This window comes from Salvelinus namaycush, chromosome 15 (assembly GCF_016432855.1).
Source record: "Salvelinus namaycush isolate Seneca chromosome 15, SaNama_1.0, whole genome shotgun sequence".
Classification (NCBI taxonomy): domain Eukaryota; kingdom Metazoa; phylum Chordata; class Actinopteri; order Salmoniformes; family Salmonidae; genus Salvelinus; species Salvelinus namaycush.
Window position 1 is genome coordinate 37840921 of NC_052321.1, and position 16319 is coordinate 37857239.

Genomic DNA, 16319 nt, shown 5'->3' on the forward strand with positions numbered 1-16319 from the left:
CTGTTCACGTTGCTATATAAGATGTAAGGGAGTTCCATGCACTCATGGCTCTGTATAATACTGTACGTTTCCTTGAATGTGTTCTGGGCCTGGGGACTGTGGAAAGACCCCTGGTGGCATGTCTGGTGGGGTAAGTGTGTGTGTCAGTGCTGTGTGTAAGTTGACTATGCAAACCATTTGGAATTTCCAACACGTTTCTTAAATAAAAGGGCTTCATTGCCAAAATCCTGAAGCATCCATTTAATGAATCCCCATAGCGAGCATATGCCTGGCTAGCTTTAAATGTATCAGATACACATCCCAGCAAACATATATTTTTGTCTCAAAAACGTACTTTACATATTTCTTGAAATATTAGATGTTCGGTGGGGACACCTCTTAAAAAGACATGAAGATTTAGCAACTTGCTCACAAATTCTCTCCACAATGTTTGCAGGTAAGACTACTCACCATGTGGCCATGCTGGAGAGGGGTGCAATCCCATCACCTGGTGATATTTGTATGGGTGTGGCTTAAGGCACATTGATTATGCAGTGTTTTAATGGGTGTGTTTCGGTAGTGCCATCAAAAAGGTAGGATAGCATATCTTTTTTCTTTTCTTTTTACATGCTTATAAATATACAAAACAACTTATTATTAGGTCAGTTTTCTTTCAAATGTAATAATATAACAATTCAAGATGTTCTATTGAAATAAGTGTAATTACTTTTACGTCTAAAATCATGAATTGTGTTTAGGAAATCAGGGTTTGGGACCTCCACCTCAATAGAAATGGGTGTATAAACAATGACTTTGTACTATATTCATTTAAAAATATGTTTGTTATTGCCTTGGAATTAATTAGAACATATATCATGAAGTAAGTCTGGAGACTTAACCATTTTAGTTTCTTTGGGGTGGGTCAGCAATATACACCACTTCTGTAGAGTCGCCCAAATACCTCCCAGGAGTTTGTCAATTTATAGAAAGACTTTCCTACTTCACTGATCAACAACACCAATTTAACTACATACAGTATAAGGACATCACAATATAACGCACGATACACTCCACACAAAGGGGAGACAATACCGTTGACGACTACAGAATAACAGCTTCAGTATCTCTATGGTCTTACCTTCTCTCTGTCTCGGGAGTGGACACAGCGCTACTGCTACTCAGCCCTAGCGAATCCTGTAGAGAACAGAACACTGCAGTCAGACAGGCAGGCAATGGAAACTGACAAACTTAGAGGAACCACAGTCTAGCTCACTGGCCGGAATATTGGTTTGGAACTCTTAATGTGTATCTCATTGGCCACAAAAAGGCTACAGTGCACATTCCTCGGGTACATTTTTTTAAACATTATTTCCGGACACATTAACAGTATGCATTACAAAAAACAAGGCCACAGAGTTTCCATTATAGACAGTGAAACGGGAATTTGTGATCAAGGAAAACCAAGATGTTATAATGCTACAATGACAGGGCTGTGATCTGGTTCATAGCAGCTCTTATGTCTGCAGGATCAGGGCTGAGGAAATCCCTCCTCCCAGAGGGTTAACATACAATAGGGCCAAAACCAATAGGGGGAATAGGAGTCCGTCACCTGGATCGGTGAGCGAAGCTGCAGTGATGTGGGCACTAACTCAACCTTTTCCTGAAACGCACAGAGGCAAATTAAGGAATGACAACATCTGATTCAATCAGCATTTCAAAACATAAATATCTTGATAAATGAAACGGACAAAATTGTAACATGTCACCCTAAACTCACACACATTAGAGGATTTAAATGAAAACCACATTTCTAAAGGCTTCCTCCACATCCTTTTAATTCGAATGAAGTCTGTGCAAAGCGGGTATCCACAGATGGAAAAAAACGTATTCTGTATCACACTGAACATGTAATATATGATCGTACCATCTCTGATTCTGCAACTTGTACAAGTTTGCGTTTGCAGATCTCCTCCATTCTGTCTTGGACGTCAGTGAGAGAAGTGCTGTAATACTCTGAGTACTCCTGAGCCAAGTCCTCAAAGGTTCCAAAGGAGCCATCCTAAAACAGAGAAGACATAGTCCGTAAGAGCAGCGAGGAAGTCCTACCTCGCCACATAGTAAGGATCTACATGTTACAGAGTCAGCACAAGCCATCACATTAGACTCACATTCAGTGCATACAGTACAACAGAAGACACGTAAACTGACCATTGTTTTTTACGACATCAACATCAGAAGCCATAGGAATGTGCAGTGGTAGAGAACCAGCAAAGTGTGTTTGTGACCAGCGGCCAGACCGAACGTGTCCTTGCCTCTCCCCAGTTGCCCATGACCCCTACACTCTCCAGACCTCCTCAGGTGTGACCCCAGAGGCATAGCGAGGGGGGAGAAGCATTGTGACGCAGCTACAGTTCTCTTTGACCTCACCACAGTCAACAGGATCAAGTTGAGCCGCTGCGGGATCATAGACACGTCTCAGTGTACCATAAATTATCAGGAACAGTAGAAGCGCCTTTTCCTTGACAGAAACCCAGGACCTCCAGACCTACACATGACTCTGCAGAGACTTCCTACTATTGTGTTCCTTAGTGCCCTTTGTTGTATTGGCTGAAGAAAAAGATGGGAAAAATTTCAGGACTTTTGCAGACTCATCTCCTGCAAATGTCTTTTGGGATTTTCATCTCCCAAAATGGATTTATAAAATTAATAATATAGTGATATCGGTTCACTGTCCAACAGAGCCTGGCTGAAATCATTTAAGGCCAGGCACCACAGGCTGAAATTACATTTTTGCATCTACCTCATGAAGCTGGTTGAGAGAATGCCAAGTGTGCAACGCTGTCGTCAAGGCAAAGGGTGACTACTTTGAAGAATCTCAAATATATTTAGATTTGTTTAACACTTTTTTGGTTACTACATGATTCCATGTGTGTTATTACAAAAATATTATCTCTCTCAAATTTTGTAAACAAATTTGCATACGTCCTTGTTAGTGTGTGGCATATCAAGAAGCTGAATAAACAGCATGATCATTACACAGGTGCACCTTGTGCTGGGGGCGATAAAAGGCCACTCTAAAATGTGCCGTTTTGTTACAACACAATGCCACAGATGTCTCAAGTTAAGCAGGCATGCAATTGGCATGCTGACTGCAGGAATTTCCACTAGAGCTGTTGCCAGAATTTCTCTACCATAAGCCGCCTCCAACGTTGTTTCAGAGAATTTGGGAGTATGACCAACCGGGCTCACAATCGCAGACCACGTGTAACCATGCCAGCCCAGGACCACATCCGGCTTCTTCACCTGCGGGATCGTCTGAGACCAGCCACCCAGACAGCTGATTAAACTGTGGGTTTGCACAACCAAATAATTTCTGCAAAAACTGTCAGAAACCATCTCAGGGAAGCACATCTGCATGCTCATCGTCCTCACCAGGGTCTTAACCTGACTGCAGTTTGGCGTCGTAATCAACTTCAGTGGGCAAATGCTCATCTTCGACGGCCACTGGCACGCTACAGAAGTGTGCACTTCTCAGATGAATCGCCTTTTCAACTATACCGGGCAGATAGCGCCTATAGCATCACACCAAATACTGATAGGTTTTCTGATCCACGCGCCTACCATTTATTTTAAGGTATCTGTGATTAATAGATGCATATTTGTATTCCCAGTCATGTGAAATCCATAGATTAGGGCCTGTTGAATTTATTTCAACTGACTGATTTCCATATTAACCGTAGTTAACGACTCTGTAAAATCTCTGAAATTGTTGCATGTTGTGTTAATTTTTGTTCAGTGGAATAACCATGTGTCAATGTCTTTGTAATCGAATTGGCATTGTATTCTATCGTTAAGCTTACACTGCATAACAGGGACTAGGAGATGGCATAATTGACAGAGACTATGCTGCTGAATCACATTTTGATATCCCCATATTGATACTGCAACTTCTTCCAAATGGCACCCTATTCCCTTAATACAGTTGAAGTCGGAAGTTGACGTACACTTAGGTTGGAGTCATTAAAACTCCTTTTTCAACCACCACAAATTTCTTGTTAACAAACTATAGTTTTGGCAAGTCGGTTAGGACATCTACTTTGTGCATGACACAAATCATTTCCCCAACAATTGTTTACAGACAGATCATTTCACTTAGAATTCACTGTATCACAATTCCAGTGGGTCAGAAGTTACCATACTCTAAGTTGACTGTGCTTGGACAGCTTGGAAAATTGACAGCTTGGAAAATTATAGAAAATGTCATGGCTTTAGAAGCTTCTGATAGGCTAATTGACATCATTTGAGTCAATTGGATGTGTACCTGTGGATGTATTTCAAGGCCTACCTTCAAACGCAGTGCCTCTTTGCTTGACATCATGGGAAAATCAAAAGAAATCAGCCAAGACCTCAGAAAAAAAAATTGTAGACCTCCACAAGTCTAGTTCATCCTTGGGAGCAATTTCCAAACGCCTGAAGGTAGCACGTTCATCTGTACAAACAATAGTATGCAAGTATAAACACCATCGGACCACGCAGCCATCATACCGCTCAGGAAGGAGACGCGTTCTGTCTCCTAGAGATAAACGTACTTGGGCGAGAAAAGTGCAAATCAATCCCAGAACAGAACATCCTTACCTTGTGAAGATGCTGGAGGAAACAGGTACAAAAGTATCTATATCCACAGTAAAACGAGTCCTATATAATCGACATAACCTGAAAGGCCTCTCAGCAAGGAAGAAGCCACTGCTCCAAAACCACCCTAAAAAATGTGCAGTTTGCAACTGTACATGGAGACAAAGATTGTACTTTTTGGAGAAATGTCCTCTGGTCTGATGAAACAAAAATAGAACTGTTTGACCATAATGACCATCGTTATGTTTGGAGGAAAAAGGGGGACGCTTGCAAGCCGAAGAACACCATCCCAACCGTGAAGCACAGGGGTGGCAGCATCAGGTTGTGGGGGTCGTTTGCTGCAGGAGGGGCTGGTGCACTTCACAAAATAGATGACATGGAAATGAGGATGGAAAATATATATATATATTTAGATATATCGGAGAAACATCTCAAGGTATCAGTCAGGAAGTTAAAGCTTGGTCGCAAATGGGTCTTCCAAATGGACAATGACCCAAGCATACTTCCAAAGTTGTGGCAAAATGGCTTAAGGACAAAAAAGTCAAGGTATTGGAGTGGCCATCATAAAGCCCTGACCTCAATCCCATAGAAAATTTGTAGGCAGAACTGAAAAAGCGTGTGCGAGCAAGGAGGCCTACAAACCTGACTCAGTTACACTAGCTCTGTCAGTAGGAATTACCCCAACCAGAAGCCATGGATTACAGGTAACATCCACACTGAGCTAAACGCTAGAGTTGACACTTTCACAGACGCTTATAAGAAATCCCAATACGACCTCCAACAAGCCATCAAACGGGAAAAGCGTCAATATTGGACCAAAATCAAATCCTACTACGCTGGCTCTGACGCTCGACAGATGTGGCAGGGCTTGCAAACTATCAAGGATTACAAAGGGAAACCTAGCAACGTGAGCTGCCCAGCAATGCAAGCCTATCAGACGAGCTAAAGGCCTTCTAGTCTCGCTTCGAGGCGAGCAACACTGAACCATGCATGAGAGCACCTGCTGTTCCGAACAACTGTGTGATCTCGCTCTCCGTAGCTGATGTGAGTAAGACCTTTAAACTGGTTAACATTAGCAAGGCCGCGGGGCCAGGTGGAATACCAGGACACATACTCAGAGCGTGCGCTGACCAGCTGGCAAGTGTCTTCATTGATATTTTCAACAGACGAGGTCTGTAATACCAAAACTTGATTCAAGCAGACCACCATAGTCCTCGTGCCCAAGAATGCCAAGGTAACCTGCCTAAATGACTACCAGCCTGTAGCGCTCATTTCTATAGCCATGAAATGCTTTTAAAGGCTGGTCATGGCTCACAACACCGTCGCAGCCACCCCTGGACCCACTCCAATTCGCATACCACCCCAACAGATCCACAATGACGCAATCTATTGCACTCCACACCAATGTGCCCTCTAAGCTGCGTGCTATTTGGGTTTAAAAAATATATATATATACACTGCTCAAAAAAATAAAAGGGAACACTTAAACAACACAATGTAACTCCAAGTCAATCACACTTCTGTGAAATCAAACTGTCCACTTAGGAAGCAACACTGATTGACAATAAATGTCACATGCTGTTGTGCAAATGGAATAGACAAAAGGTGGAAATTATAGGCAATTAGCAAGACACCCCCAATAAAGGAGTGGTTCTGCAGGTGGTGACCACTTCTCAGTTCCTATGCTTCCTGGCTGATGTTTTGGTCACTTTTGAATGCTGGCGGTGCTTTCACTCTAGTGGTAGCATGAGACGGAGTCTACAACCCACACAAGTGTCTCAGGTAGTGCAGTTCATCCAGGATGGCACATCAATGCGAGCTGTGGCAAAAAGGTTTGCTGTGTCTGTCAGCGTAGTGTCCAGAGCATGGAGGCGCTACCAGGAGACAGGCCAGTACATCAGGAGACGTGGAGGAGGCCGTAGGAGGGCAACAACCCAGCAGCAGGACCGCTACCTCCGCCTTTGTGCAAGGAGGTGCACTGCCAGAGCCCTGCAAAATGACCTCCAGCAGGCCACGAATGTGCATGTGTCTGCTCAAACGGTCAGAAACAAACTCCATGAGGGTGGTATGAGGGCCCGACGTCCACAGGTGGGGGTTGTGCTTACAGCCCAACACCGTGCAGGACGTTTGCCATTTGCCAGAGAACACCAAGATTGGCAAATTCGCCACTGGCGCCCTGTGCTCTTCACAGATGAAAGCAGGTTCACACTGAGCACATGTGACAGACGTGACAGAGTCTGGAGACGCCGTGGAGAACGTTCTGCTGCCTGCAACATCCTCCAGCATGACCGGTTTGGCGGTGGGTCAGTCATGGTGTGGGGTGGCATTTCTTTGGGGGGCCGCACAGCCCTCCATGTGCTCGCCAGAGGTAGCCTGACTGCCATTAGGTACCGAGATGAGATCCTCAGACCCCTTGTGAGACCATATGCTGGTGCGGTTGGCCCTGGGTTCCTCCTAATGCAAGACAATGCTAGACCTCATGTGGCTGGAGTGTGTCAGCAGTTCCTGCAAGAGGAAGGCATTGATGCTATGGACTGGCCCGCCCGTTCCCCAGACCTGAATCCAATTGAGCACATCTGGGACATCATGTCTCGCTCCATCCACCAACGCCACGTTGCATCACAGACTGTCCAGGAGTTGGCGGATGCTTTAGTCCAGGTCTGGGAGGAGATCCCTCAGGAGACCATCCGCCACCTCATCAGGAGCATGCCCAGGCGTTGTAGGGAGGTCATACAGGCACGTGGAGGCCACACACACTACTGAGCCTCATTCTGACTTGTTTTAAGGACATTACATCAAAGTTGGATCAGCCTGTAGTGTGGTTTTCCACTTTAATTTTGAGTGTGACTCCAAATCCAGACCTCCATGGGTTGATAAATTTGATTTACATTGATCATTTTTGTGTGATTTTGTTGTCAGCACATTCAACTATGTAAAGAAAAAAGTATTTAATAAGAATATTTCATTCATTCAGATCTAGGATGTGTTATTTGAGTGTTCCCTTGATTTTTTTGAGCAGTGTATATATTAGTCTTGGGCTGTTGACGGTAGGTGCAACCAATTCAGCTGCCCTGCGTGCCGGGTAGACACATTTTGCCATTTTTAACTATTTCATATGTCTTAAGGTACAAATTCTGCCTTCCCAGGGGGCCCGGAGAGCAAATCAAGTGCACTATAGACCTACCACTAGCCAATCAGATGGCTCAGATAACCGTGTCTGCAGTAATGTAGCAGGCATAAAAGAAAGCTACAGCAAAGTTTATTTGTGAGATTTCAAAACGTTTAAAACCATAACTAGAGAGACACTCAATGAATACAGCAAAGTGCTGCTGTTTTTATGAGTTCATGTTTAAGTTGTTACTCATGACACCCACCATCTCAAATTGTTCTGAAATGGTTTCTGTTGTTAGAAATGGGTAAGACTGGCATTCCTGAAACATTTCATAATCTCTGAGAAATTAAGCTAATTGATTGCACCTAAATTGGCCATTTTAAGTCATAGGATTCAGATAATATTCAATAAATATAGTACCCAACATCCGATTTGGACATAACCTTTTTCTATGAATGAGTAAGACACAAAAAAAAGTCAAGCCACCCACGGACTCCCCACACCTCATGCTAATCCAACCCCAACAACCAGTATCAATTCTCTATGTTTGACAAATAGTATGAAGCTGTTCTACAGCTGGACCATTGAGAGCATCTTGACTGTAAAGCAACTGCAAGGCAACCGACCGCAAGGCGCTACAGAAAGTGATGAGTACGGCACAGTACGTCACTGGGGCCAAGCTCCCTGCCATCCAGGACATCTATACCAGGCGGTGTCAGAGGAAGGCCCCAAAAAATTGTCAAAGACTCCAGCCACCCAAACCATACTGTACTCTCCGCTACCTCAAGGCAAGCAGTACCAGTGTACCAAGTCTGGAACCAACAGGACCCTGAACAGCTTTTACCCCAAAGCTATAGTGCAATCTGAAAGTATTCAGACCCCTTGACTTTCCACATTTTGTTACATTACAGCATTATTCTTAAAATTGCTTAAAGCTGTTTTTTCCCCCCTCAATCTACGCACAATATACCATAACGAAAAAGCAAAGATGTATAAAAAAAAAAAAAATCACATTTAAATAAGTATTCAGACCCTTTACTCAGTACTTTGTTGAAGCACCTTTGGCAGCAATTACAGCCGGGTGTTCTTGGGTATGACGCTACAAGCTTGGCACACCTGTATTTGTGGAGTTTCCCCCATTCTTCTCTGCAGATCCTCCCAAGCTCCGTCAGGTTGGATGGGGAGCGTCGCTGCACAGCTATTTCCAGGTCTCTCCAGAGATGTTCGATCGGGTTCAAGTCCGGGCTCTGGCTGGGCCACTCAAGGACATTGAGACTTGTCCCGAAGCCACTCCTGCATTGTCTTGGCTGTGTGCTTAGGGTCGTTGTCTTGATGGAAGGTGAACCTTCACCCCAGTCTGAGGTACTGAGCGCTCTGGAGCAGGTTTTCATCAAGGATCTCTGTACTTTGCTCCGTTCATCTTTCCCTCAATCCTGACCAGTCTCCCAGTCCCTGCTGCTGAAAAACATCCCCACAGCATGATGCTGCCACAGCCAGCCTTCACCGTAGGGATGGTGCCATGTTTCCTCCAGATGTGACACTTGGCATTCAGGCCAAATAGTTCAATCTTGGTTTCATCAGACCAGAGAATCTTGTTTCTCATGGTCAGAGACTTTTAGGTGCCCTTTGACAGCCCGCTTGGAGTTTGCCATGTGCCTTTTACATTTACATATAGCCTTTTACTGAGGAGTGGGTTCCTTCTGGCAACTCTACCATAAAGGCCTGATTGGTGGAGTGCTGCAGAGATGGTTGTCCTTCTGGAAGGTTCTCTCATCTCCACAGAGGAACTCTGGAGCTCTGGCAGAGTGACCAACGGGTTCTTGGTCACCTCCCTGACCAATTTGGCTGGGCGGGCCAGCTCTAGGAAGAGTCTTGGAGGTTCCAAACTTCTTCCTGTTCAGAATGATGGAGGCCATTGTATTCTTAGGGACCTTCAGTGCTGCAGATTATCAATGGAAACAGGATGTTAACTCAATTTCAAGTCTCACAGTAAAGGGTCTGAATACTTGTGTAAATAAGGTTTTATTTGTATACATTTGCAAACATTTCTAGAAATCTGTATTTGCTTTGTCATTATGAGGTATTGTGTGCAGATCGAAGAGAATTTTTTTTTAATCAATTTTAGAATGAGTCTAAAGTAACAAAATGTGGAAAAAGGTAAGTGGTCTGAATACTTTCCGAATGCTAAACAAGACTGCTAAATGACTAATCAAATGGCTACCTGGACTACCTGCATGAACCCATTTTTTTCAACTAACTCTTGCACTGACTATGCACACACAAAGGACTCTACCCACACACTCACAACACTCTGTATGCCCACACGCACATAACATGCGCACACATGCATACTGACGTCACACACACACTTTTACACTCACCACATACGCTGCGCCTACTGCTCCACATACGTTGCTGCTACAGCTCAGTCTAATATCTATCCTGTTACCTAGTCACTTTACCCCTACTTATATGTACTTAGCTACCTCAATTACCTCATAACCCTGCACATCGACTCGGTACTGGTACTCTGTAAATAGCTATATCTATATTGCTATATCTATAGCTAATAAAATGTTATTTTTATTCATTATTGTTATTCACTGTGTATTTATTCCTCGTATCACTATTTTTTATATAGTTGCTTCAATCTTTAGCTCTGCATTGTTGAAAAAGGACACAAGTAAGCATTTCACCGTCGGTCTACGCCGGTTGTTTATGAAGCATGTGACAAATACAATTTTATATCTTTGAAAAATTGTGAGTAGCAGCGCATTTATGAGCTCATCCAATGTAGATTAGGGGAGGGATATAGGCTACTGAATATAGCCTATTCACGTCGCAGTTAGAGCGGCTATTGTTTCCTCTCGCATGTAAGAAGACCAAAGCGAAAAATAATATGATGATTGGTACACACAAGTGATGCTTCATGATAATCAGAAATGGATTTAACTTGAGCATTTTTGTCCAATAAACACATTTTGTCCAGTAAACGTTGGATGTATCAAATAATCGAACTCGGATTCAAACTGTAGCTCAAAACGCCCTTCGATTTAATATTTCATGCCGTTAGCTGTGGTTCCTAACTGTACTGTACGTAGGCTACAGTATGTCCTCTTTAGCCTGATACAGCACATGACAGGGGTTGTTGTGAGCACTCGAATGAGACTATTACTGTCATCAGTCAGAACAGAGAAATAAACACTACCTCATTATATGCCCTGTCTCGTCAGACTACAGGCTTCCAGTACAAACACACAGGCAGTCAACTGAACTGACAAAGTTCAAATGGAATTCACCCCAACCCCAACCACATAAAGCATGCAGACACATTTAAGGGGTGATTTAAAACACATGATTGGGGTCAATTCCATTCCAATTCATCCGTTTTAAATTCCTGAATTGAAATGGAATTTACCTACAACTAGATAAAAGTATAAAGACAACATGAATACATCTGAAAATATTAAAATCTGTTTATGAAATCTTATGAGTACATTTAAAAAGGGTATTCATCCCTCACACCACTCCCTTGTGTGTATGCAAATGTGTCTACACCTTGCCACAACCTCAGATCTAAACTCAGAAAAGATTCATCTGTTTATTTTCATTTAAAAAAAAGGGGGGAATTTCAAGGGGTTCGCATGCTAATAGTTTGCCACAAACAGTAGTGATGGGTGAAAAAAAAAATATAGTTATACATCGGGATATTAGTTTTGATGATATATTGTATTGACAAAACCCCTTCATAGCTTGTTCTCCATCTTTCTAAACAGGGAGCCAATTTGTTTTCAGCACTTTTACTGAATGTGTTCTCATGGCTCTCTTGTACCTCTGCAGCAGACATATGGTGAGCAATATGTTTGGAACAAGGAATCGCAATACATATAGAATTGTGAGAATCGCAATACATATATCGGCACCTAAGTATCGTAATAATATTGTATCGTGAGGGCCTTGGTAATTCAAAACCCTCCCGAACAGTCCTGTGTTGTGACTACCAATACCGTAGGCTGACTTGTCTCCTTCTCGTGGTATGGTACTGTGTGACTGACTGGCTCAACTGTCCAGAAAAGAGAACCATTCATTGATTTGCTTAAATGACATGATGCCATGAGGTCAGAAACAGCCTGTAATCCAGCTGCATACCAAATGAGACCCTATAAATGGCCCATAAGGCTCTGGTCTAATATAGGGAATAAGGTGCCATTTGGGACGCAGGGCTTTTCTTTTCAACAGTTGAGTTGAGGAATGAATGAATAGGCTGTGGTCCAGTGAGAGGCATAGTACTGTTAGATCACAGACAGATCGCCACTGCATGCTTCTCATAACCAGTCCATTGTGGTCTGACCACTTTATATCTCATGTCCCCCTGTGCTTATTTGGCACGGTATGCATGTTTCTGTTCAAAACAACATGTCCTACATCATCATAGCTAGTATACAGTACCAGTCAAAAGTTGACACACCAGGGTTTTTCTTTATTTGTACCATTTTCTACATTGTAGAATAACAGTGAAGACATCAACACTGTGAAATAACACATGGAATCATGTAGTAACCAAAAAAAAGTGTTAAACAAATCAAATTACATTTTATATTTGAGATTCTTCAAAGTAGCCACCCTTTGCCTTGATGACAGCTTTGCGCACACTTGGCATTCTCTCAACAAGCGTCTTGAGGTAGTCACCTGGAATGCATTTCAATTAACAGGTGTGCCTTGATAAAAGTTAATTTGTGGAATTTCTTTCCTTCTTAATGCATTTGAGCCAATCAGTTGTGTTGTGACAAGGTAGGGGTGGTATACAGAAGATGGTCTTTTACCAAATAAGGCTAAGTCCATATTATGGCAAGAACAGCTCAAATAATAAAACGACAGTCCATCATTACTTTAAGACATGAAGGTCAGTCAATGCGGAAAATGTCAAGAACTTTGAAAGTTTATTCAAGTGCAGTCGCAAAAACCATCAAGCGATATGATGAAACTGGCTCTCATGAGGACCACCACAAGAAAGGAAAACCCAGAGTTACCTCTGCTGCAGAGGATAAGTTCATTTGAGTAATCAGCCTCAGAAAACGCAGGCCAAATAAATTCTTCAGAGTTCAAGTAACACACACATCTCAACAACTGTTCAGAGGAGACTGTGTGAATCAGCCCTTCATGGTCAAATTGCTGCAAATAAACCACTACTTAAAAGGACACCAATAATAATAAGAAGAGACTTGCTTGGGCCAAGAAACCCGAGCAATGGACATAGGCCTTCGGGAAATCTGTCCTTTGGTCTGATGAGTCCAAATTTGAGACGCAGAGTATGTTAATGTGTGAGCTCCGCATGTGTAGTTCCCACTGTGAAGCATGGAGGTGTGATGGTGCTTTGCTGGTGACACTGTTGTGATTTATTTCGAATTCAAGGCACACTTAACCAGCAGTGATACGCCATCCCATCTGGTTTGCGCTTAGTGGGACTATCATTTGTTTTTCAACAGGACAATGACCCAAAACACACCTCCAGGCTGTGTAAGGGCTATTTGACCAAGAAGGAGGGTGATGGAGTGCTGCATCAGATGACCTGGCCGTCAGAATCCCCCGACCAACTCAATTGAGATGATTTGGGATAAGTTGGACCGCAGAGTGACCGCAGAGAAAAGCAGCCATCAAGTGCTCAGCATATGTGGGAACTCCTTCAAGTCTGTTGGAAAAGCATTCCTCATGAAGCTGGTTGAGAGAATGCCAAGAGTGTGCAAAGCTGTCAAGGCAAAGGGTGGCTACTTTGAAGAATCTCAAATATATTTTGATATGTTTAACACTTTTTTGGTTACTACATGATTCCATATGTGTTATTTCATAGTTTTGATGTCTTCACTATTATTCTACAATGTAGAAAATAGTAAAAAGTAAAGAAAAACCCTTGAATGAGTGTGTCCAAACTTTTGACTGGTACTGTACTATATGGTCCCATGTGGCTGTTAGTAGAGAACGGCACTTGCAATGCCAGGGTTGTGAGTTCGATCCCCACAGGGGACCAGTATGAAAATGTATGTTGCTCTGGATAAGAGTGTCTACTAAAATGTATCTAAAAAAATAACTGTCTAGATGTCTTCACTTCTTACATTATGCTCTTGTGAATGTAACGTTCATGGTTAGATTTCTCATTCAAGATCATGCTCAATACTTTGTTGTGTATACAACAGTCTGATGCTTGTCAGTCAGAGAGTAGAGGGAAAGCCATCACCTGGCACCTTTGTTATGACACTCAGACAAACAGTAGGCCACAGTATGGATGGGTTGCAAATGCCCTGTGCATGTCCTGACAGGTGGAAACCCAATAGAAACTACTTAACAAAAGCATCAGGGCTTCCTTACATCTCTAAACTAACTCTCTTTATAACAAAGCAGTAATTGAGGCAGCCCCTTGTAACAGGGTCTCGTCAGATCAGAGGAGTTAAAAGGAGAGTGTTGGTGTCACGTTACCGGCTGACAACGATTGGGTATGGAACATCTCTGTGAAGACAAACGATCTTCCTTGACTCGTGTCCTGAGGGTAGGTGTTATGGTAGATGTCGGTAAGAGCCGGGATAGGTGATATTTTAACGAGATCGAGGCAGAGAGAGAAAGGGAGGGGTTGTCCAGACGACAGAAAGAGAAAGAACAGTTATGAGTTGAACGTAACAGTACGCCAGTGGAAGGGAGGACTGTGGCAGGTGACCCAACTGTGAATTGTAGCCAAATCAATTGCAGTAATTCTGCTACTGATTTTCTGAAATGTTGTTAACAATTTGGTAACAGAATTTCATGTTTTAATCACTTAATAATTTATAAGTGTTGATATTAGTTGGCAGGGGTCTTTACTTCAACATTTCTGTGTTTTGATGAATTTCTAATTCCTTTAGACTTTTTTTGGTTGATGTTTTCTAAAAAGACCCCTTTTTCATCTGAACAGAAATCAAAGCCTTTGCGTTTCTCTAATATTTAGGCTATACAATGGTTGACAAATGTATATACACACACTACCGGTCAAAAGTTTTAGAACGCCTGCTTATTTGAGCTGTTCTTGACATAATATGGTTTGGTCTTACCAAATAGGGCTATCTTCTGTATACCACCACTACCTTGTCACAACACAACTGATTGGCTCAAACGCATTAAGGAGGAAAGAAATTCCACAAATTAACTTTTAACAAGGCACGCCTGTTAATTGAAAAGCATTCCGGGTGACTACCTCATGAAGCTGGTTGAGAAAATGCCAAGAGTGTGCAAATCTGTCATCAAGGCAAAGGGTGGCTATTTGAAGAATCTGAAATATATTTTGATTTGTTTAAAACTTTTTGGGTTACTACATGATTCCATATGTGTTATTTCATAGTGTTGATGTCTTCATTATTATGCTACAATGTAGAAAATAGTAAAAAATTAAGAAAAACCCTTTAATGAGTGTAGTAGGTGTTCTAAAACTTTTGACCGGTAGTGTGTGCCTTAAATTTCTCAAAAACAGACTCTTCGCTCTCGTTTGACTCCAGATTTGACAAGCGCCTATGAACTTCTCATGTTGGTGCTCATGGGTCCTTTTAGATGGAAAATGACCCGATGCACAAGGGCAAATTTAATTTCAACAGAACATTTTACAAAAACATTTACTTGAAGAGCAGTGCAGATGCAACGTTTGGAAACAGAATGGCGGCTTGTGCCGCTGTCATTCTGTTACCAAACTTCGCATCTGCATTGTTCAAGAAAACGTGTTTTTGTAAAAATGTTCAGTGGAAAATTGTTAAGTCACACTTGTGCACAGACTTGTATAGTTTGTTTAACTTAGCAATCATTGTTTTTTTTGTTTGGCATACATTTTACCGCATTCCCTCTGATACCGTATAATTCTCCATATCCCTTTGTGTCATGTATCAACACAGTCTAATAACAGGGGACTGGGTCATACCATACATCATAGCTATCATGTATACCACAACACAGTCTTTAAGCAGGGTCATACACACCATACACAACTTGGCGAAACAGGACAAAACTAAGGGAAGGAACCACAGATACAGCAAATAAAAGAGGTTAGCTCAAACTTCTCCACAGCCACGAAAGAAGTTTACATCATTAAAGAACTTCATGACTCTTTTAAGAAGGCTACCATCGGCAAACCAACACTAAATGAACAGCCTTAGTTACAATTGGAAGTTAAGTTTATCTGCAAAAACCTAACAAAAATAAAACTTATTTTCCAGCTGAGAGAAAGAGAGAGTAATGGGAAAAGAAAAGGGATCCTTAAATTCTAAACTCACCACAAGTTGGCAGCCTGTTTGTTATGTTCTCCAGTTGTGCTACACAGCTGGAACGACAGTCAGTCTCCTCTTTCTCTTTTCAAACTTGACTGAGTCACCACTCAGAACAGTCAGGGGGAGAACAATGCAACTCAAAGAGCAGTGTCCAGCACACATGAAATATAGCCAGGGGACGACCTCAGAATGACGCTGGAGCTGCAGTGAGGGTGGGGCTCCGTGTGTGGCTCTGTGTGTGTGGCTGCTGTAAGGAACGGGGTGGAGCTCGCTGCCCCAGCTGCAAGGACAGCACACTACCATACACACTGACTCACTGC

The 16319-nt window shown here is 42.6% G+C and overlaps 1 protein-coding gene across 1 annotated transcript in view; it reads right to left on the bottom strand.

Annotated features, from left to right (window-relative positions):
• LOC120060501 (SAM and SH3 domain-containing protein 1-like) overlaps positions 1-16099 on the bottom strand; it is a 32767-nt gene extending 16668 nt beyond the window's left edge. The window contains exons 1-3 of the mRNA XM_039009858.1: positions 16006-16099; positions 1904-2038; positions 1118-1173 (exon numbers count right to left, since the gene is read on the bottom strand). Of these exons, the coding sequence (XP_038865786.1) occupies positions 1118-1173; positions 1904-1954 (107 nt within the window). The 5' untranslated portion in view covers positions 1955-2038; positions 16006-16099. The remainder of the gene's footprint in view (positions 1-1117; positions 1174-1903; positions 2039-16005) is intronic.
• Between the last annotated feature and the right edge of the window lie 220 nt (positions 16100-16319).